General features: G+C 45.0%; 1 protein-coding gene across 5 annotated transcripts in view; it reads right to left on the bottom strand.

Annotated features, from left to right (window-relative positions):
* The window catches only part of RAB27B (RAB27B, member RAS oncogene family), a 293415-nt gene that overhangs the window by 6783 nt on the left and 262090 nt on the right, over nucleotides 1–24542 (bottom strand). For all 5 annotated transcript variants that reach the window (XM_056544881.1, XM_056544884.1, XM_056544887.1 and 2 more), the window contains one exon: nucleotides 6480–6651. In XM_056544881.1, the coding sequence (XP_056400856.1) occupies nucleotides 6480–6632 (153 nt within the window). In that variant the 5' untranslated portion in view covers nucleotides 6633–6651. The remainder of the gene's footprint in view (nucleotides 1–6479; nucleotides 6652–24542) is intronic.

Below are 24542 nucleotides of genomic sequence, written 5' to 3'. Positions count from 1 at the left end.
CTACAGGTGTTTCCCGACTTTTGCATATGTAAAAAAAAGATATATTTTTTTTTACCTAAAATGCTTGTTTTCTCAAAAATGTAACATTTTTAAAAAGGGTAATAGCAGAAAATACCCCCCAAAATTTGTAACACAATTTCTCCCGAGTACGGCGATACCCCATATGTGACCCTAAACTGTTACCTTGAAATACGACAGGGCTCCAAAGTGAGAGCGCCATGTGCATTTAAGGCCTAAATTAGGGACTTGCATAGGGGTGGACATAGGGGTATTCTACGCCAGTGATTCCCAAACAGGGTGCCTCCAGCTGTTGTAAAACTCCCAGCATGCCTAGACAGTCAACGGCTATCTGGCAATACTGGGAGTAGTTTTTTTGCAACAGCTGGAGGCTCCGTTTTGGAAACAGTGGCGTACCAGACGTTTTTCATTTTTATTGGGGAGGGGAGGGGGGCTGTATAGGGGTATGTGTATATGTAGTGTTTTTTACTTTTTATTTTATTTTGTGGTAGTGTAGTGTAGTGTTTTTAGGGTACAGTCGCACGGGCAGGGGTTCACAGTAGTTTCTCGCTGGCAGTTTGAGCTGCGGCAGAAAATTTGCTGCAGCTCAAACTCGCAGCCGGATACTTACTGTAATCTTCCGCCCATGTGAGTGTACCCTGTACGTTCACATTGGGGGGGGAACATCCAACTGTTGCAAAACTACAACTCCCAGCATGTACGGTCTATCAGTGCATGCTGGGAGTTGTAGTTTTGCAACCGCTGGAGGCTCCGTTTTGGAAACAGTGGCGTACCAGACGTTTTTCATTTTTATTGGGGAGGGGGGCTGTGTAGGGGTATGTGTATATGTAGTGTTTTTTTACTTTTTATTTTATTGTGTGTTAGTGTAGTGTTTTTAGGGTACAGTCGCACGGGCGGTGGTTCACAGTAGTTTCTCGCTGGCAGTTTGAGCTGTGGCAGAAAATTTGCCGCAGCTCAAACTTGCAACCGGATACTTACTGTAATCCTCCGCCCATGTGAGTGTACCCTGTACATTCACATTGGGGGGGGGGGGGGGGGGGAACATCCAGCTGTTGCAAAACTACAACTCCCAGCATGTACGGTCTATCAGTGCATGCTGGGAGTTGTAGTTTTGCAACAGCTGGAGGCACACTGGTTGTGAAACACCGAGTTTGGTAATAAACTCAGTGTTTTGCAACCAGTGTGCCTTCAGCTGTTGCAAAAGCTACAACCCCCAGCATGTACGGACAGTGGAAGGGCATGCTGGGTCTTGTAGTTATGCAACAGCTGGAGGCATACTACTTTGGCTGGGGATGCTGGGGATTGTAGTTATGCAACAGCTGGAGACACACTGGTTTGCTACTTAACTCAGTGTGCCTTCAGCTGTTGCAAAACTACAACTCTCAGCAGTCACCGACAGCCAACGGGCATGCTGGGAGTTGGAGTTATGCAACCACCAGATGCACCACAACAACTCCCAGCATGCACTTTAGCTTATTGTGCAAGCTGGGAGCTGTAGTTATAAAACAGCTGAAGGTACACTTTTCCATAGAAAGAATGTGTCTCCAGCTGTTGCAAAACTACAAGTCCCAGCATGCCCATAAGGGAATGCTGGGAGTTGTGGTGGTCTGCCTCCTGCTGTTGCATAACTACAGCTCCCAGCATGCCCTTTTTGCATGCTGGGAGCTGTTGCTAAGCAACAGCAGTAGGCTGTCACTCCCCTCCAACGATCCAGCCGCATCAGGTCAGTCCCTCGTCGTCGTCGCCGCCGCTGCTCCTGGGGCCCCGATCCCAACAGGGACGCCGGGGATCGGGGTCCCCAGCTCCCAGGGTCCACGTCCCGCACCCGCTCGCGTCCTCCGGAAGAGGGGCGGAGCGGGTTGCGGGAGTGACACCCGCAGCAGGCGCCCTGATTGGTCGGTAGGTAATCCGGCCGACGAATCAGAGCGATCGTGAGGTGGCACCAGTGCCACCTCTCTCCTGCTGGCTCTGGCTGTTCGGGGCCGTCTCTGAAGGCCCCGATCAGCCAATAATTCCGGGTCACCGGGTCACTGAAGACCCGATTGACCCGGAATCCGCCGCAGATCGCTGGACTGAATTGTCCAGCGATCTGCGGCCATCGCCGACATGGGGGGGCATAATGACCCCCCTGGGCGATATGCCGGGATGCCTGCTGAATGATTTCAGCAGGCATCGAGCACCGGCTCCGCTCCAGATGGTTGCGGGGGGCCAGTAAAACACGTGACGTTCTCATACATCATGTGTCCTTAAGGACTCGGAAATGGAGACGTATGAGAACGTCATGTGTCCTTGAGGGGTTAAAAACGTTGGTTCTGTATACATTACAGATATTTTAAAATAAAAATTGGGGGAACAACTGTAATAACACCTTCCACCCTTGACTTTACCTGGGATATTACGAATAACATCTTCAATGCCCGAGACCACCAGGGATTTTAACACAACCACATTTACCACCCTAGACTTTATCTGTAATGTTATCAATAATCCCTTCACCCTCAACCAAACTGTATGTGATTGATAACCTCTTAATCTACCAAGACTACCAGTTATATTGCCAATAATCCCTTCAACACACCAGGGATTTTACCAACAACTACTTCACCACCCTGGATTTTACCAGGAATGTTATTAATAACCCCATCACCAACCTAGACCACCATGGATTTTACCAATAACCTCTTCTCTACCCTTGACCAACATATATGTTATTATTAACCCCTTTGCCACCCAAGACTACCAGGGATATTACCAATAACCCCTTCACCAACCTAGACTATCATGATTTTTACCTATACCTCTCTAGACTTTATCTGGAATGTTACCAATATCATCTTCTCCACCCTCAAACAGAATATATGTTATCAATAATCTCTCTGCCACCCAAGACTACCTGACATATTACCAATAATCCCTACACCAACCTAGACCAACGGGGATTTTACCAATTATCCTTTATAATATCCAAGAACACCAGAAATTTTAAAAAAGGCAATGTTATAACACTAGATCACCAGGGATGTTACCAATAATTTCTTCACCTCTTTAGGCCACCAGAGATTTTAAAGACAACCCCCTTTACCACAATTGAACACAAGCAATGTCACAAAAAGTCAACTTACAACCCTAGACCACCAAGGATCTAGGAGCACCAGGCAGGAATGTTACCTATACACTTTATTAACATCCTAGACCACCACATTTCCAAATGTAAATTTACCACATTATACATCCAGACAAGTCTGCAATGAGCCTTTCAATAGCCTAGACCAGTGATGGCGAACCTATGGCATGCATGCCACAGGTGGCACGCTGAGCCTCCTATGTGGCACGTGGCCATAGTTCGCCATCAGCCTATTCGGGACATCCCTGTGTCCCACACAAGGATGCCCCGTTTACCTTTCTGCGGCCTTGCGTTAACGTTAAAAACGCAGGGGCTGCCAGGAGGTAGCACACGCAGGGACGTCACTGACATCCCGTGCATGTGCCCATAGCAACAGCAGAGTGGAGCGGAGCAGCGAAGAGAAGGACCCGAGCGCGCATGGTAAGTTACCTGTATGTTGTATGTCATCTTCAGTGTTCCGACCACCACTCCTCCGGTCCCGGGACCTACTGCTATGGCCTGTATGCTATGGATTGTGACCCTGGACCGGAGGAGCAGTGGTCGGAACACTGAAGTGGCGCAGTGGACAGGCATACACTGTATATGGCTGAAGGCTGTATGTCTGTGGGGGAACTATACTGCACCTAATGTGGGGGAACTATACTGCACCTAATGTGGGGGAACTATACTGTACCTAATGTTGGAGAGCTATACTGCAACTAATGTGGGCAACTATACTGTACCTAATGTGGGAGAGCTATACTGCACCTAATGTGGGCAACTATACTGTACCTAATGTGGGAGAGCTATACTGCACCTAATGTGGGAAAACTGTACTGCACCTAATGTGGGGGAGCTATACTGCACCTAATGTGAGCAACTATACTGTACCTAATGTGGGAGAGCTATACTGCACCTAATGTGGGGGAACTATACTGCACCTAATGTGGGGGAACTATCCTGCACCTAATGTGGGGGAACTATACTGCACTTAATGTGGGAGAGCTATACTGCACCTAATGTGGGGGGAGCTATACTGCACCTAATGTGGGGAACTATACTGAACCTAATGTGAGGAGCTATACTGCACCTAATGTGGAGGGAACTACAACCTAATGTGGGGAACTATACTACGCGTAATGTGGGGGAAGTATACTGCACCTAATGTGGGGGAACTATACTGCACCTAATGTGGGGGAACTATACTGCACCTAATGTGGGGGAACTATCCTGCACCTAATGTGGGGGAACTATACTGCACTTAATGTGGGAGAGCTATACTGCACCTAATGTGGGGAACTATATGGCACCTAATGTGGGAGAGCTATACTGCACCTAATGGGGGAAAACTGTACTGCACCTAATGTGGGGGAGCTATACTGCATCTAATGTGGGAGAGTTATACTGCACCTAATGTGGGAGAGCTATACTGCACCTAATGTGGGAGAACTATACTGCCAACCTAATGTGGGGTAACAGTACTGCACCTAATGTGGGGAAACTGTACTGCACCTAACGTGGGGGAGCTATACTGCGCCTAACGTGGGGAGCTATACTGCACCTAATGTGGGGGGGAACTACAACCTAATGTGGGGGGGAACTATACTGCACCTAATGTGGGGGAGCTATACTGCACCTAATGTGGGGAACTATACTGCACCTAATGTGGGGAACTATACTGCACCTAATGTGGGGAACTATACTGCACCTAATGTGGGGAACTATACTGCACCTAATGTGGGGGAGCTATACAGCACCTAATGTGGGGGAACTATATAGCACCTAATGTGGGGGAACTATATAGCACCTAATGTGGGGGAACTATATAGCACCTAATGTGGGGGATTTATACAACACCTAATGTGGGGGATCTATAAAACACCTAATGTGGGGGAACTATACAGCACCTAATGTGGGGGAACTATACTGCACATAATGTGGGGGAGCTACAACCTAATGTGGGGGGACATATACTGCCAGCCTAATGTGGGGGAACTGTGCTGACAATCTAATGTGGGGGAACTATAAACTATCAATAAAATAATTTTTTTTTTAAAAAGACAAGTTTGGATCATTGAACTCTGTTGTTGTGTTCTTTTAAAACAAAAGATGTTAATTAGTAATGGCAAGTGTATGAGTTGTTTTTTCTTAACTTAAACCTCATCATTCTGATTTAATTGCTGTGCTGGCACTTTGAGGGAAAAAAAATAATTGTCGTGCATTACGGTTTGGGCACTCGGGCTCAAAAAGGTTCGCCATCACTGGCCTAGACCAATAAGAATGTATTAAGTCTTTTCAAATCACTTTAGATCACAGGGTGAATATGTATTAACCCATTAACGACCCTTGATCTGATAAATATTCAGCATTAACGCTTAAATTGTACTTGTTCTAGAGACGTGTTATTTTTTGATCTGTCAGGGTCTGTGAGTTCAGACCTACACCGATTTTTAGAACCAGCGGGTAGAATCCCGCGGTGCACCGCTTCTCTTCCTGTGTCCCCGTCTGGCTGCAGGAGATGGTCCTAAAATCTTCTACAGAAGTAAGTCTCCTGCCAAGAGGACAGAGCTGGGAGAGGACACTACTTCCTGATGGTTTTAACAATCAGTTGGGGTCCCGGCACAGAGACCCCAACCGATCAAAACTTTTGACCTGTCTCTATGAAAGGTTGAAAGCTTTTTAAAGTAACATTGCCCATTTCCGCCACTTCCTTTCACTCTGATTGTTCATTCTTAAAGGAGTACTCCGCCCCTAGACATCTTATCCAAAGGATAGGGGATAAGATGACTGATTGCGAGGGTCCCACTGCTGAGAACACCACGGCCACGCCCTGCTCTTGACGTCACGGCCACACACCCTCAATACAAGTGGGGAGGGGGCATGAATGCAGTCAAGCTCCCTCCCATAGACTTGCATTGAGGGGGTGTGGCTGTGATGTCACTAACGAGGCATGGCTCTGATGTCGCGAGCCTCCGGCGCTGCATCAGACGCTGTAAATGAACACCAGGTGCAGTAGAAAGATTGCGGGGGTCCCCAGGGGCGGGACCCCCACGATCAGACATCTTATCGCCTATCCTTTGGATAGGGGATAAGATGTCTAGGGGTGGAGTACCCCTTTAAGTACTATCAAGTATCAATTTGCACCTTTCCTGTATAGTTCCTATCTTCTTAGGTCAAATTTCTGGTTATGCTTCTAATTGTAGATGGGCGCCTAAAGTTTTGCCTTGAACAAGAAACTCCATGCATGGTCCTGGACAGAGGAGCCTGGAAGCCACTTATCTCTCTTCCACTACTGAAATAACAGGCACGCTCAGAAGAGCTGAATGTGCATGTCAGTACATGAGTCCGTCCTACTTACCACTCTTTTTTCCCGGAAGTCTATTCCAACTGTGGTGATGAATTTGGGGTTAAACTTGTTGTCTGTATATCTGTACAGGAATGTGGTTTTCCCAACACCAGAATCTCCGAGGGCCAGGAGCTTGATCAGATAATCATAGTCCCCATCCGTCATAGTGTACACTGCGGTGAACCTAAAACACAGGATAGAAAAAAATTACTAAATATTTTTTTTTATGAACACTGGATTTTCAAAATGGCAAAACACTAATAGTTACCATACACCTGTTTATATTTCAACATAAATCTGCATTGGTACAAACTACATGCTATCAGCCTAGCGCACCACAGAAAGTATGTTCAGGAGCAGGGACCCTCTGGCACAGAGATAAATCCTAGAAATATGGACAGGTGGGAATCTGCTATTGGCTGTCCCACTCCTCCAGACGTATGGCAGATTAATTAAAATTGCATGGCAAAAGCCAGAATTTGCATTAGCTTTTATTACCACCAAGCACTGCTCCACTCTCTTAAAAGGGTAGTCCGCTGCCCCAGCGTTCGGAACATTTTCTTCCTAACGCTTGGAGCGGGTGATGGGGTTGTGATGTCATGTCCGCGCCCCTCATGACGTCACACTACAATCCCTCAATGCAAGTCTATGGGAGGGGGCGTGGCGACTGCCACGCCCCCTCCCATAGACTTGCATTGACGGGCCGTGGTGTGATGTCACAGGGGGGCATGGACGTGATGTCACGACCCCGTCGTCCTCACCCAGCTTTCCAAATGAACGCCGGGTTCTGCACAGAGATCGCCGGGGTCCCAGCGGTCTACTACATCCCACCTCTAGGGTCTTTTCTCTATTTGTCAAACATTATATGCAGTTTTTTTCTGAAAATTTCCCCTAACACTAATGTAAAGAGTTTTCTAGAACTGAGGTTCTTCCTATGATGATGACCGGTTAAAATGACATGATGATTTGGGATCCATTTCTGGGGTGCGGTTTACTGTAACTGTAGCAAATAATTTCCTTCTAAATGTGCTGCACAGCATTATATTGAGCATTGTTTTAGCTTTTCTGGGTTTTGTTTTCTGAAAATTTGAGAAAATTTGAGAAAATTGCAATAATAAAAAAAAAATAAGAAGAAGTTGCCCCACAATTCAGTCAGTCTGCAGTGTTCATTGATTTCCAGATATGTTGTTTGTAACCTGCTCCTAGTTTTAGACTCTTCTCATTTAGACGTCTCACTCCAAGTAATACATGCTGGAGGTGAGGTCTGGGTCCAGGATACCACTGTCTTCACCAGCTCTCAGGTATCAGCACAGCTTTTTATTCCTGAACATTTTTACCCTTCTTATACAGCCCCAGAGAACATTTAAATGGCCACTGCCAGATCCAAAACCTTTTTTATGTTGGTACTAATGATAATTAAAGACCTTTTGTAATGTGTTTTTTTTAATTTTCTTAAAATATTTAATAAAAGAAAACAGCTTCTGAAAATCCCACCACTAGAGGTCCCCATACCTACTGGGACACTAACTAGTCCTGCAGCATCAGCAGCTTGTCCATGAGTCATTGACAAGAGATAACTTATGGACAAGGCTGCATGAGCAGACACACCATTCACCTCCCACCACTACAAGGGAGGGACACGCCCCCAGCCACCACACACCAATCACCTCCCACCACCACAAGGAAGGACATGCCACCTGCTACCACTCACCTCCCACCACCACAAGGGTGAACACGTCCCCTTCTACCACACACCAATCACCTCCCACCACCACAATGGAGGGACACACCCCTTTTACCTGAGAGACTTTCTAACACTGTGAACTAATGAAAAGAGGTATTTTTTATAACGAATATAGATAATAGAGGTATAAAAATTAACACTGCAGTACGCCTCCTGCATGGGAGAGCAATGGCAGAGCCGGGGCCCTGTACAGGAGATCGCATCCGGACCCAGCGTTAGGACCCCCCACAATCAGACACTTATCCCCTATCCTGCAGATCTCCTTTAAAGTCTGTCCATCTAAGTTTGCACAGTCTAAGAAAGGGTTTCCCAACCAATGAGTCTCAGGCTGTGGAATTTTATCTCCCAGCTATTAATTGTATTCAGGATATTGGGCAAACCAGATGGTCCCGAGATGCAGCGTTTTCATGCGTTTGCTGAATACTCATTTACGTTATGTACCATTTCTGGTAACCCCAGATGTCCAAAAGAGGTGACAAAACAAGAGGGACTACGAAGGTATCTATGGATCAGAAGATGGAAGGAAAGGTTGATAGGCTGAACCCACACATCAATTTTATTCATACCAGAGATAATAATGAAGCCCAGGACTGTAAGAGATTCACCCAATGGAAGAAAATATTATAACAATTTTTTTTTTTAATGTATTGCTTGCCTGCATCCCCCAAGGCCTCAGCACCAATGTTAATCTCATGCTGTTTATTAACTTGACCACTGCAACCGATTGGCTGCAGTGGACATGTGGACGCCCGTCATTTCTGCAGGACAACAAAGACTGCCGAGGACCACTGTCACAAAAGCGTAGGGATTTAACAGGTAAGTAATGGAATTTTTTTTCCCCCTATTTAACATTTTCTGCAGTTAGGTTGAATTCTTAAAGTCCCAGACAACGCCTTTAAGTAAATAACCTGAAGCAAGGAGAATGATATGAGTTATGGTATGAATAGTACATGACTGCCAGGCTTAAATGCAGCCCCTTGACTCTAATGACAACACCATTTATTTAAAGGGAATGTCTACAACAGGCAGCCCTTTGTCCTCTGGCCTACTAGTACATGTTTAGCTAACAAAAGAAGTCTCATGCTCTCTATCTACCTCTGCCGTCAGTTGTCCGAGCATGGTGGGAGTGGTAGTTTTAGGACAGCTTAAGAACTACAGGCTGGTGCTCACTGTCTTAGGACATAAAAGGTGCTCTGAGTACCAGAGTTTAGACCCAAAAACAAAAATCATCAAAGTGATCAGCTGATCGAATCATTTTGACAGGACATACCCTTTTATGACATATTTGGAAGGTCCTGAATGTGGAACTAAATTTCAGTCAGTGACCACCAGCGGTGCTGACAGTAACTCCATACTGCATTTTCATTGACCTCGCTAGATTAAAGGGGTACTCCGCCCCTAGACATCTTATCCCCTATACAAAGGATAGGGGATAAGATTTCTGATCGTGGGGGTCCCGCAGCTGGGAACCCCCGCGATCTCTGTGCAGCACCTGGTGTTTGTTTAAATGCTGGGTGTGAGCAGCGGGGGCCGTGACATCATGACCACGCCCCCTCGCGATGTCACGTCACGCCTCCTCAATGAAAGTCTATGAGAGGGGGCGTGGTGGATGCCACGCCCCCTCCCATAGACTTGCATTGAGGGAGCGTGGTGTGACATCACGAAGGGGCGTGACCGTGATGTCACGACACCCGCCGCCTGCTCCAAGTGTTCGAAAGAAAATGTTCCGAAAGCTGAGGCAGCGGAGTACCCCTTTAAAAAGGATGTTGGCATTAGCCTCTTTACTGTTGTGGTCCATTAGGGACATTGACATTAACCCCTTAAGGACGCAGGACGTACTCAAACGGCCCCTTTTCCGAGTCCTTAAGGACTCAGGACGTTTGAGTACGTCCTGTCAAATCCTGGCCCCCCGCCGCTAGCCGGAGGGGAGCCGGTGCCCGATGCCTGCTGAAATCGTTCAGCAGGCATCGCGGCATATCGCCCAGGGGGGTCATTATGCCCCCCCATGTCGGCGATGGCCGCAGATCGCTGGACAATTCAGTCCAGCGATCTGCGGCAGATTCCGGGTCAATCGGGTCTCCAGTGACCCGGAATTACAGGCTGTTCGGGGCCGCCAGAGCCTGCAGGGGTGAGGTGGCACTGGTGCCACCTCACGATTGCCCTGATTCGTTGGCCGGATTACCGGCCGACCAATCAGGGCGCCTGCTGCGGGTGTCAGTCCCGCAACCCGCTCCGCCCCTCTTCCGGAGGACGTGAGCGGGTGCGGGAAGACGACCCCGGGTGCTGGGGACCCCGATCCCCGGCGTCCATGTTGGGATCGGGGCCCCAGGAGCGACGGCCACAGCGCCGACGACGAGGGACTGACCTGTGCGGCGAGGATCGTTGGAGGTGAGTGACAGCCTCCTGCTGTTGCTTAGCAACAGCTCCCAGCATGCAAAAAGGGCATGCTGGGAGCTGTAGTTATGCAACAGCAGGAGGCAGACCACCACAACTCCCAGCATGCCCTTATGGCAGCTGGAGGCACATTTTTTCTATGGAAAAGTGTACCTTCAGCTGTTGTGTAATTACAACTCCCAGCTTGCACCAACAGCTAAAGTGCATGCTGGGAGTTGTAGTAGTGCATCTGCTGGTTGCATAACTACAACTCCCAGCATGCCCGTTGGCTGTCAGTGACTGCTGGGAGTTGTAGTTTTGCAACAGCTGAAGGCACACTGAGTTATGTAGCAAACCAGTGTGTCTCCAGCTGTTGCATAACTACAGTCCCCAGCATCCCCAGCCAAAGTAGTATGCCTCCAGCTGTTGCATAACTACAAGACCCAGCATGCCCTTCCGCTGTCCGTACATGCTGGGGGTTGTAGCTTTTGCAACAGCTGAAGGCACACTGGTTGCAAAACACTGAGTTTGTTACCAAACTCTGTGTTTCTCAACCAGTGTGCCTCCAGCTGTTGCAAAACTACAACTCCCAGCATGCACTGATAGACCGTACATGCTGGGAGTTGTAGTTTTGCAACACCTGGATGTCCCCCCCCCCCCCCCCCCCCCCAATGTGAACGTACAGGGTACACTCACATGGGCGGAGGATTACAGCAAGTATCCGGCTGCAAGTTTGAGCTGCGGCAAATTTTCTGTCGCAGCTCAAACTGCCAGCGAGAAACTACTGTGAACCCCCCGCCCGTGCGACTGTACCCTAAAAACACTACACTAACACACAATAAAAAGTAAAAAACACTACGTATACACATACCCCTATACAACCCCCCTCCCCTCCCCAATAAAAATGAAAAACGTCTGGTACGCCACTGTTTCCAAAACGGAGCCTCCAGCGGTTGCAAAACTACAACTCCCAGCATGCACTGATAGACCGTACATGCTGGGAGTTGTAGTTTTGCAACAGCTGGATGTCCCCCCCCCCCAATGTGAACGTACAGGGTACACTCACATGGGCGGAGGATTACAGTAAGTATCCGGCTGCAAGTTTGAGCTGCGGCTCAAACTGCCAGCATGAAACTACTGTGAACCCCCGCCCGTGTGACTGTACCCTAAAAACACTACACTACACTAACACACAATAAAATAAAAAGTAAAAATCACTATATATACACATACCCCTACACAGCCCCCCTCCCCAATAAAAATGAAAAACGTCTGGTACGCAACTGTTTCCAAAACGGAGCCTCCAGCTGTTGCAAAACAACTACTCCCAGTATTGCCAAATAGCCACTGACTGTCCAGGCATGCTGGGAGTTTTACAACAGCTGGAGGCACCCTGTTTGAGAATCACTGGCGTAGAATACCCCTATATCCACCCCTATGCAAGTCCCTAATTTAGGCCTCAAATGCGCATGGCGCTCACACTTTGGAGCCCTGTCGTATTTCAAGGCAACAGTTTAGGGTCACATATGGGGTATCGCCGTACTCTGGAGAAATTGTGTTACAAATTTTGGGGGGTAATTTCTGCTTTTACCCTTTTTAAAAATGTAAAATTTTTGGGAAAAGAGGCATTTTAGGTAAAAAAAAAATTATTTTTTTTTACATATGCAAAAGTCGTGAAACACCTGTGGGGTATTAAGGTTCACTTAACCCCTTGTTACGTTCCCCAAGGGGTCTAGTTTCCAAAATGGTATGCCATGTGTTTTTTTTTTTGCTGTCCTGGCACCATGGGGGCTTCCTAAATGCGGCATGCCCCCAGAGCAAAATTTCCTTCAAAAAAGCCAAATGTGACTCCTTCTCTTCTGAGACCTGTAGTGCGCCAGCAGAGCACTTTTCACCCCCATATGGGGTGTTTTCTGAATCGGGAGAAATTGGGCTTCAAATTTTGGGGGGTATTTTCTGCTTTAACCCTTTGTAAAAATGTAAATTTTTTGGGAAACCAAGCATTTTAGGTAAATTTTTTTTTTTTTTTACATATGCAAAAGAGACAGATTTACTAATGAAGGTTAGGTGGATGAACCCCGCCCCCCCACACACACACTTGTAGAACTTGTAAACTTGTACAGAACTAATTTTAACTAATGGCAATTACATACGAGACTGGAACATCGGTGACCCATCAGATCAACCTACCTATCTACCGATATAAGTCCTTGTATGCATGAGGCCTTAGAGTAACAGCCATCTGATATTGAAAGTCGTTACATAGACAATAGACAAGTGGATGTCCATTCATTTCAATAGTAGTTAATGTAATATTTTGTGTAGAAGTAGAAAAAAGAACAACAGATACAGGCGCCTCGTGTGTTACCCTCAGTAAGCCACAGAAATGGCGCAGGGGAAACCTGCGAGAACTAGCAGGTGGCCGCTCAACTTTAGTCAGTAGAAAAACGCCTATTACCCCACCATAGGTGTACAGATGTCCTGGAACTGCTGTTATGCCTGTGGGTGCCAGGAAACAATAATCCCTTGTCCTCAAGAGGATCTGAGGAAGGGAGGGATCCTCCCGAAATGCGTCATCAACTTATCTTTTTGTTATTTTATTTATTGTTAAAACAGTTTATATGTTGTTACACGGTCCTACCAAGGATCCTTGATAATACTTCTGCCTCCGATCTCAAATTGATGTCCCTGAGTCTGCAGTGCCAGCTTCAGAGGGTGATTTTTTCCGCAACCTTTCTATGTAATATTTTGGTTACTATTTTTAGCCAAAACTATGAGAAACTATAACAAAGATTTGCACCTTTTACTGTGTTTGGACCCAACTCGTGGCTTTCGTGAAAAATACTGTGTATGAACTCATGCTTATAGTGACTTCTGAGTCATTTGAGGGAAGTCGTATGGTCTTAATCCTCGTCACTTGGCCAGAGTGAAGAGTGGTAACAATGAGTGCTTTTGGAGGACCCGTTCTGTCCTTTATTGCACAGACAACTGTAATTCTTTAGTTGTCCTGTGGTGGCGCTGCAGGGAAATTGAACACTTTCTGTCATATTTCCCCAGAGATCACAGCTGATCGCTGAAGGTTCCATCATAAAGACAATTTATGAGGAACTTATTATCGAGGTAACCTTGATAGCCCAAGGCGGAGAACCCTCTTAAGGGAAATTAGCTTTAATTGCTGGATGGGAAATATTGTTTTGTAATGTAAAATGAGGACTACAGAAGACAAGGATGATTTATTTTCCCTCAGAATGATTTTCAGCAGGAATGGGACGCGTCAGTACTACAGAACAGCTGTAGGACAAGGACGAGGTATATTGATGACTCCCTCTATTCAGGTCTGCCGCTCTCCATAGACAATTTTATCCTCATTACAAGAGGATTCTATAAATCTCTACAGAGACAGGACGCATGCACATCTGACAGCCGGCTGTCACCGCGCGCCTCTCACCAGCCTATAAACAACCAGGCCGGCAATTAATATTAATGCTAATTACACCCGCTCATACACCGGAAATTACACAAATTTATCAATATATACAGTCTTATGGGTTAGATAATCCTCATGTTCAGTCGTCTCTATCTGTATCATACGATCCCACTAGAGAACTGAACATAGTAACAATCTCCAGTGTCTACCTGGAAAAGCTGTTGGATAACCAAAACGGCCACCATTATAGCCTCCAATAGACGGCGAAGTAAGAGAATAATGCCAAAGTATGGCAATAAGGGGATAACTAGGAAGGTTGGGTGACTACAATTTAATGTTATCCCTATGGGATGTCACTTATCACAGTATAAGTTTGGTTAAAGAAGTTATCCAGGAATAGCAAAACAGAGCTAATTTCTTCCAAAAACAGCGCCTCACCTGTCCTAAAGTTTTGTGTGGTATTACAACTTGGCTCTATTCACTTCAATGGAACCAAACTGCAAAACTACACATAAACTGAGGACAGGGATGGTGCTGTTTTTGGAATCAGCTCTGTTTTTGGAAATATCAATAGATTGGGAGATATGGCCAACAGGTCTAATGCAGGAAATTCAGGGTATTACATACTGACAAAAGGCCGACCATATAGTGTAGAAAGGCACCAAGTCTACCAGTGGCAAAGCAACACTTTGCTTTGGCTCTCCAGTCAGGTTAATGAGACCCCCCCCCCCCCTACCTTAAGGTGGCCATACACCTTCACTAGCAGTTGATTTGATCTTTGTTTGGCCAACAGCAATCTCTCTCTCGATCCCACTATACACATAAATACTCCTCTTGGACGAGCGTCCATATGTTCTTAATGGAGAATTTAATAAGTGGTGCAGTGAGCATTTTCACCACACTGGCGTTTGACAGATATTTGCAACAGTGGGCTGTGCAAATGAAAAAGTAAATTTTTCATTTTCACGAACCACTGTTCCAAACATCTGTCAGACACCTGTGGGGCGTAAATGCTCACTGTACCTTATCCATGAGGGGTGTCGTTTCCATAATGGACTTATGGTGTCTGGGGTGTTGCAATGGTGATTGAAGGGTCTGGTGGTATTAACCCTTAGTTGTCCTGACGCCAGGGTGAGGTTTGCTTAATAGTAATGTTCCTGCTGCCAACTGGCCCACAAACAGCCGGGATAATAAACGGAATGTCCCCAGCAGATTTTATGAATTAACCGGAAAACTTGACTTTAACTGATATGCAACAGTCTTTACAATTATGCAGTCTTTCAGAGAGAACCGGGATGCAGGTTCCTCACAGGTTTTGCTGGGACTTGAAATAATGAGCTTTTTTCATGCAGGCTACTGTGCTACTAATTATAAGATTTTAGCTGGTAGTAGTCACAGAGGATTTGATAGGTTGAGCTTGATAACTCACGGTTTTAGTGGCTGCTGGTTCTTTAGGCTTTGGCCTAGTTGAGATGAATGAAGATATGCTGATTGTGCTTGCTTGAAATGCAGGAGATAAGAGAGAGAATTTTGTGGCTACAGCCCCTTGTATAATAGGACGCCATCAAACCTGTAGGTCCTGAATCCAGTGAACTCTGAGTACATCACATGACCTAGTAAGGTCCTTAAACCATTATACACCACAACTGTACATTACATGACCCGTGAAAGGTCCTATACATTTATATTTCCTATACATTAAATAATAGACATGTAAATACAATAATATGAGGCGACCAAGGGGCAAGCCCTGCCGTAGAGCCCTGTGAAGATGGAGGAGCTCTAGCTGAGGGGACTTAATACAAAGGACAGGACAAGGTCCTGTACCGGAACACCACAAACCCCCTTCCTTAAGATAAGTCGTCCTCGGCGTAGGTCCCCTAAGGTAGAGGGACGGAATGGCCATAGGGCCTGATGCAGTCCTGAGCATTAATACAAATGTCCATATTCAGGCTGGTATGAAGAACAGATCTAGAGTCCTTCTTCCAATGCCATGGATATGGATGCCACCGCAAGTGCTTTTTCCACGGCTGTACAGGAAGGGAGAGCGGATGTGGGGGAATTTTTCACAACATGTGAAACACAGAATCACCTCCAGGTGCTAAGTACCAAAGCCCTGGAGTCTAAAGTGAGACAACTTGTTGAGAAAGAAATGCGCATATTTTGGATGATTAATTCTTTAAAAGCTTATGCAGAAAATCACAGGTCTCCAAGATGGCTTAGACCGTAGAAAAATCCCTCACAGTTTACTAACGATCCAGACTTCATTAAGAAATGGGAGATTTGCCATCTCCAGCACTCCTTAGACCTCCAAAATCTGGTCCTTGAGAAAAACACTGCTGAATACGCCCTAATTACCACAGAGCTTTGTCAAGCTAAGTGTGAATTGCGCACGAGACTTACGGACACACAGTTTGGTACTTTTATGACAAATCTGGAAAAATAACTGTCCTCTCTGCAGCAAATAATTAAAAGTAATAAGCGTGACAAGTTCCTGAGGGACAAGTGGGATTTTGAGCATAACGAAATTTTTACTTGGGGTAAACATCAGTCCCAAGAAAGAAGAAATAATTATAGATCTGCCCCAAGGAAACAACAGAAGAAGCCATATAAAAAAGTTAGATTATTTAACTACTGAGACAGAATCTAGGACATATGATAATGCGCAATCGGATGCCAATACCCCCACTACATCCAGTTTCCAGACCCTCGACCCTTTAGGAGGAAGACCCGTCGGGGCGGCAGGAGGAAAAGGGCCGCAGCAAAAAAAGAAGAAAAGTAAAACAATCAACAATAAACTCTGAGACTTTGATTTAACATTGAGTCCGAAATGTTTATCTGTTTTGAGAAGAGGTTTAGATTTTAGTTTGCATGAGTCCTTCAGATATCATTTATTTGAGGAGGATTTTCATAAAAGCATTAGAAAACTCAATATAAAAAAAAAATTCTGTGTCCAAATCTAAAGCAGCTAATAGTGAGACATGTCGGAAAGAGGGTGAACATCAGTGCTCCATTAGCCCTTTGGGCTTTATGCCCATACGAGATATGGGGGAATCTGATGTCTCCAACCTCCGTAACTTGTTAGAACTTTCTGCTGCTTTACCTACAACTGTTGATGCACCCAAATTTACAGGTGGCAACCCTTCCAAATTCAATCCCCCCACTATCCCAGGAGGAGCTATTGACCTGTTTCAACATGCGGTCAGTAGAGAAGTGAAAGCCTTAATATATCCCCAACCTAAACATAACATCACACAGGACGAAAAAAGAACATTGGATTGGATAACAAGCAATACTGAAATTATGATCTCTAAAGCAGATAAGGGAGGATCCATCGTAGTTTGGTTTAAAAAGGATTATCTAACAGAAGCACAGAAACAGTTAAATGACAGCAGAGTATATGAAAAAAATGAAGATAAAGCACTCACCGCAGCCGGAGTTGCAACAGTAAAATGTAGATTTATTCCAGTGCTTCGATACATATAGCACATGGGCCAGAGGAAGCACCTCAGTGCGTGAAACCGGTTGCCGCCCCTTCGTTCCGCCCCCGCCTCACCTGTTCCATCCATTGCTCCCTGTGTGTCTGTCCATCCTTCTATATGTATCCAAGCACTGGAATAAATATACATTTTGCTGTTGCAACCGGCTGCGGTGAGTGCTTTATCTTCATTTTTTTCCACATATGATGAATGTGCTGCATTTCTGGACTTTCTTTGATAAGAGCACCACCGTTATCCACAGCAAACACTGCCCGGACAGACACATTTACTAGCTGTGTTTTATTTCTCACATCTATGCTCTCATATACCCATTTACATTAGTGGTGCCAGACTTCTACTGCTCTTGTGTGAAGAGTATATGAAAAGCTTACTAGTAATCCAGTTAACAAGATTAAGAATAAATTGCGAACCTTCTTCAGAACATATGTAGAAAAATCTGTCATTGACACTAAAACAGCAGAAAAACTCCTTCCAAATTGCCCGAAAAACGCACATTGGTACATGTTACCAAAAAATCCATAAAGGTTGCATCCCTCCCCCAGGTCGCCCCATAATTGCAGGCATCGGTAGTCCAACAGAATTTTTGTCAAGTTATATTGACTGGTTGATCTCCCCTGTTTTGAAGCAAATACCCACGTACCTGCGCGACACCGGGGATCTAATTTCAGCCCTGGACGGATTGCATTGGCAAGCAGATTTCCATCTGGCTTCCATTGATGTTGAGAGCCTGTATACCCGCATCCCTTAGGATGCGGGTATACAGGCTCTGAGGGAATTTTTGCAGTGTACCCACAGGTCCCCCGAATTTGTTGATTTCATAGCTGAAGCCACGGAATTCGTTCTCAGCAATAATGTTTTTCAATATGAGGGTGGATGGTACAGGCAAATCAATGGTACAGCGATGGGGACTCCTGTCTCCTGTGCTTTTGCTAACATCTTTTTGGCTATCTTCGAAAGAAATTACATCTTTTCACCCCTCAACCCATTTGCAAAATTTATTCACACTATTTGGCGTTTTGTGGATGACATATTCGTAGTAAGGACAGGTAATAAATCCTAATTTAACGAATTCATTGCTTATCTTAACGATATTAATACTATGAATATGTCATTCACTTCACATTATGGTAACACTATGTTGGAGTTTCTGGACGTGCAGGTTAATATAATTAATAACAAGATTGTAACCTCCGGATATAGAAAGCATACATCCAGGAACTCCATATTACACTATGATTCTTTCCACACTTAACAAGAACAGCATCCCCTATAGCCAGTTGGTGCGATTGAAAAGAATTAATAACAAAGGAGGATATGTATCACAAACAGGCTAAAGAAATAGACGACCGCCTTAGAAAAAGAGGCTATCCAGAGAGGGTGCTTCAGGAAGCTAGAGTAAAAACAGATCAAATAGATCGAAAAAATTTGCTAAAACCTCACCCTAAAAAAAGCACTGATAAATGTACTTTTGTGTTCGCTAACACTCCCATGAATGAAGTCATAAGAAAAGCGATCGTTAATAATTGGTTCATCCTACAAGGCAAAGTTCTTAACGATGTTACCAAAGAGGTTCCCATTGGGACATACAGAAGGAGCAGAACAATTGGAAATTACATTAAACAACAAACAAAAAAAAACAGAAAAGAGTGAAAAAAAAAAAACAATGGTGGTCTGAACAGAGGTGGTCTCCCTGTACGATCAAGATCACTGTATGCCGACATGAAATAAAGAGCTGGCGATACATACCAAGACCTGGTGAGTGCTTCATTTCTGCATATCTATCTATGGTGTATATCTTGGACTTTCATATGTGAGCGCCGGGATGGTCTTTATGCCATATTAGCCTAGCGGATTACCTTAGTTGTGGAGTTGCAGTGCCGGGCACCTTCGATATTGGACTGGGTATATATGTAGTGTTTTACCCTTTATTATGAGTTAGTGTAGTATAGTGTCTTTAGGGTAAATTTGCACGGGCGGGGGTTTACGGTGAGTTTCCTACTAGGAGTTTGAGCTGCTGCGGAAAATTTGCCGCAGCTCAAACATCAAGCAGGTAACTTGGAATAAGACCAGGGCCAGAGGACAGGAGACTGATTCCAGCGCCACTAGTGAAGCAGCAGAAGGTAAGTACATTTTAATTATTTTAGTTGCGACCACCCAGGCCTAATAGCAAAATAAAAAAAAGGTGGTGGAGGGCCCTTTAAAGTATAGCAGATACTTATATCAACCCTGAATAGAATTTCTCTGTAATAAGTTTATGATGATGTCACTGAGGACAGGGATGGGGCACGAGGTGCAGGGGAAAGGGGGGTGTAGGGCATCACATGTAGTGGAGAGCAGGATAATGAAGCTTTCACCACCACAGAATTGTCTTTGTTTTTACAAACGACAATCAGCACATGAGAAATTCTAAAGGCAAAGCTCAGGCTTACTATCGGATTCCATTACTGTTTTAAAGATGTCTGTTTGCTGTCAATGAATAGAACTGCTATTCTGACTGTGCCATACTAGTATGGCTTTGGGCGTTTTACAACAAACTCATCTGCTCTCCCTACTTACCATAACACTGTTTATTTGCATCTATTTCATATCTATCTATCTGTCTCATATCTATCTGTCTCATATCTATCTGTCTCATATCTATCTATCCATCTCATATCTATCTATCTGTCTCATATCTATCTTTCTCATATCTATCTATCTGTCTCATATCTATCTATCTATCTATCTATCTATCTATCTTTCTCATATCTATCTATCTTTCTCATATCTATCTATCTTTCTCATATCTATCTATCTTTCTCATATCTATCTATCTTTCTCATATCTATCTATCTTTCTCATATCTATCTATCTTTCTCATATCTATCTATCTTTCTCATATCTATCTATCTTTCTCATATCTATCTATCTTTCTCATATCTATCTATCTTTCTCATATCTATCTATCTTTCTCATATCTATCTATCTTTCTCATATCTATCTATCTTTCTCATATCTATCTATCTTTCTCATATCTATCTATCTGTCTCATATCTATCTATCTGTCTCATATCTATCTATCTGTCTCATATCTATCTATCTGTCTCATATCTATCTATCTGTCTCATATCTATCTATCTGTCTCATATCTATCTATCTGTCTCATATCTATCTGTCTCATATCTATCTGTCTCATATCTATCTGTCTCATATCTATCTGTCTCATATCTATCTGTCTCATATCTATCTGTCTCATATCTATCTGTCTCATATCTATCTGTCTCATATCTATCTGTCTCATATCTATCTGTCTCATATCTATCTGTCTCATATCTATCTGTCTCTTATATCTATCTATCCATCTCATATCTATCTAATATATATCTAATATCTATCTAATATCTATCTCATATCTATATATCTCATATCTATCTAATATCTATATATCTCCTATCTTTCTCTCTCTCATATCTGTCTCATAAAAAAAAAAAAAAATAGTTTTAGTTGCTTTAGGGACATGTGAACAGATAGAGTAAGGAATGTATATTTAGAAGTATCTGAGAAAACTGGCCGAGCGGGTTCAGCAAGAGCAGAGGCCAGAATAACCTGATACTAGATAATGTAAGTGGTCGCCTAACACATTGAAACGGAACCCATGACAACACAGGAATGTCACCTGCACAATGACAAGAACACTCACCCAGAGCAAAGTGCAAATATAAAAGCAACATTATACCTTATACTATGCCACTGCAATCTGAGCTGCTCCCCAATATACACTGCTCAAAAAAATAAAGGGAACACTAAGATAACACATCCTAGATCTGAATGAATGAACTAATCGTATGAAATACTTTCGTCTTTACATAGTTGAATGTGCAGACAAAATCACACAAAAATTATCAATGGAAATCTAATTTATCAACCCATGGAGGTCTGGATATGGAGTCAGACTCAAAATCAAAGTGGAAAACCACACTACAGGCTGATCCAACTTTATGTAATGTCCTTAAAACAAGTCACAATGAGGCTCAGTAGTGTGTGTGGCCTCCACGTGCCCGTATGACCTCCCTACAATGCCTGGGCATGCTCGTGATGAGGTGGCGGATGGTCTCCTGAGGGATGTCCTCCCAGACCTGGACTAAAGCATCCGCCAACTCCTGTACAGTCTGTGGTGCAGTTGGTGGATGGAGCGAGACATGATGTCCCAGATGTGCTCAGATTCAGGTCTGGGGAACGGGCGGACCAGTCCATAGCATCAATGCCTTCCTCTTGCAGGAACTGCTGACACTCCAGCCACATGAGGTCTAGCATTGTCTTGCATTAGGAGGAACCCAGGGCCAACCGCACCAGTATATGGTCTCACAAGGGGTCTGAGGATCTCCTCTCGGTACCTAATGGCAACCAGGCTACCTCTGGCAAGCACATGGAGGGCTGTGCGGCCCCCCCAAAGAAATGCCACCCCACATCATTACTGACCCACCGCCAAACCGGTCATACTGGAGGATGTTGCAGGCAGCAGAACGTTCTCCGCGGCATCTCCAGACTCTGTCACGTCTGTCACGTGCTCAGTGTGAATCTGCTTTCTTCTGTAAAGAGCATAGGGCGCCAGTGGCGAATTTGCCAATCTTGGTGTTCTCTGGCAAATGCCAAACATCCTGCACGGTGTTGGGCTGTAAGCACAACCCCCACCTATGGACGTCTGGCCCTCATACTACCCTCATGGAATCTGTTTCTGACCGTTTGAGTGGACACATGCACATTTGTGGCCTGCTGAAGGTCATTTTGCAGGGAGCTGGCAGTGCTCCTCCTGCTCCTCCTTGCACAAAGGCGGAAGTAGCGGTCCTGCTTCTGGGTTGTTGGCCTCCTCCACGTCTCCTGATGTACTGGCCTGTCTCCTGGTAGCGCCTCCATGCTCTAGACACTACGCTGACAGACACAGCAAACCTTCTTGCCACAGCTCGCATTGATGTACCATCCTGGATGAGCTGCACTACCTGAGCCACTTGTGTGGGTTGTAGACTCCGTCTCATGCTACCACTAGAGTGAAAGCACCGCCAGCATTCAAAAGTGAACAATACTTCAGCCAGGAAGCATAGGAACTGAGAAGTGGTCTGTCACCACCTGCAGAACAACTCCTTTATTGGGTTGTCTTGCTAATTGCCTATAATTTCCACCTGTTGTCTGTTCCATTTGCACAACAGCATGTGACATTGATTGTCAATCAGTGTTGCTTCCTAAGTGGACAGTGTGATTTCAGATGTGTGATTGACTTGGAGTTACATTGTGTTGTTTAAGTGTTCCCTTTATTTTTTGGAGCAGTGTAATACCGCCATAGTCATGTGGGGTGATTCTATTGGTAAGCCTGATGGTTGGAGGGAAATTCCGTTTTCAACTACTGTCAGCAGAATACAAATGCTGTTTATGTATTATACTAAAGAGCTGCATTTAACACTCTACAACAGTGTTTCCCAACCAGGGTGCCTCCAGCTGAAATCTCTTCAGTATTCAGCTAACAGGGCATGATGAGAGTTGTAGTTCTGCAACAGATGGAAAGCTACACATTGGGGAACATGTGATCAAATATGCAGAGGTTGCAGTCGTTGATGTCTGTAACTTATAAATAGGTCCCCCTAATAATCTTGCCCCCAGTGTTCCGTCGTTCCCAGGTTCTGCAGCAGCTGAGGCAATATACTATATGATAGCAAATACTGTACAGGTTTTTGGATTGCACACGTCTCACATATCAGGTCCTCTGCGGTTGAATATCCAGTCATTTTGTAGAATCTTAACTTTCCTATAATTGATGGCCTCACTGCGGTAATAAGTCACCCACATGCTGGCAGAAACAGGGAATCCAATAAATCCGCTACAACTATACATCACTATAATCAATGCAGGACGGTATTAAATAGCATTTCATTATGTGGTTGTGGTTCTGACCCTCGTATTACAGAGCGCAGTGCTGGGTAAGGGTTATCTATATCAGTAAATTCACAGGACTAAGGCTTACAGAGGAATGTCTATAGTAAGGGGGGAAACAGCCATGACTGCCACATTTATAGGGGGTACAGTTGTTGTCACTATTCTGGCAGCACTGTGGCCAGCACTGTTATGGGGGAGTTGTGGCTGTAAGTTATCGTGAAACTGTGGCTGTCACTGTTATAGGGGGCACTGTAGTTGTAACTGTGGCCGTCAATGTTCTAAAAGCACTGTGGCCGTCACTGTTATGGGGGAACCAAGGCTGTCACTGGTATAGGGGATCATGACTTTCACTGTAATAGGGGAAAAATGTGTGGTAGAGGGTGTGTGATGCAGGGCAGATGGAATTACCCTAGGGGCAGATGGCATTAGCCCCTTGTATTCATGATGCCAGGGAGTGGTTTATCCTCAATACCACCCGAAGGTATACCGCTGGATCATGGGCTAGGTACAGGGGCAATAATGACTCCAACGCCAAGTTACGGATAACGGTAGCTTTACTGAGTGACAGATGGTACAGTCTATACAGTTCAGCCAGGGCCCACGGAGGTGACCAGTGACTTCAGAGATCTTAAGGGCTTACTGGGACTTGCAGTAGATTTGGACAATTTTAGTGCAGGCCACTCTGACTTGACAATAGATGGCTGTGACTGACTTGACTTGAGACTGACTAAGCTGTGACTGTAGCTTACTTGTAGACTTGTAACTGGAAATCAAGAGCATAAGAGAGAGGGCTAGCTCCACCCAGGGATTATATGGGGGAGACTCTGGTGGGGTCCCATAGATCACCCTTAGGTCACATGGTCACTGATACCTCACTGGGTTACACTCACATGACAACTGATGGTCACATGTTAACATTTCTTAAAGCAATAACACTCATCGATATTTTACAGTATAACACATAGCAGAAAATATATACATAATGGCACAGGTGTCAGGGGCCCAGGGGACACTGCAGGGAGGCTGCCTGACAGGGCAGCAAGGGTACAGGGGTATAACTTCTGTACTGGGCCACCACACATGGCAGTCAATGTTCTGGAGCTGGGAGCTGTGGTTGCCACCAGGGG

This window comes from Hyla sarda, chromosome 1 (genome assembly GCF_029499605.1).
Source record: "Hyla sarda isolate aHylSar1 chromosome 1, aHylSar1.hap1, whole genome shotgun sequence".
In the NCBI taxonomy this organism is placed as follows: Eukaryota; Metazoa; Chordata; class Amphibia; order Anura; family Hylidae; genus Hyla; species Hyla sarda.
Note: the sequence above shows the minus strand (reverse complement) of the source record. Positions and strands in the feature narration are given on the sequence as shown.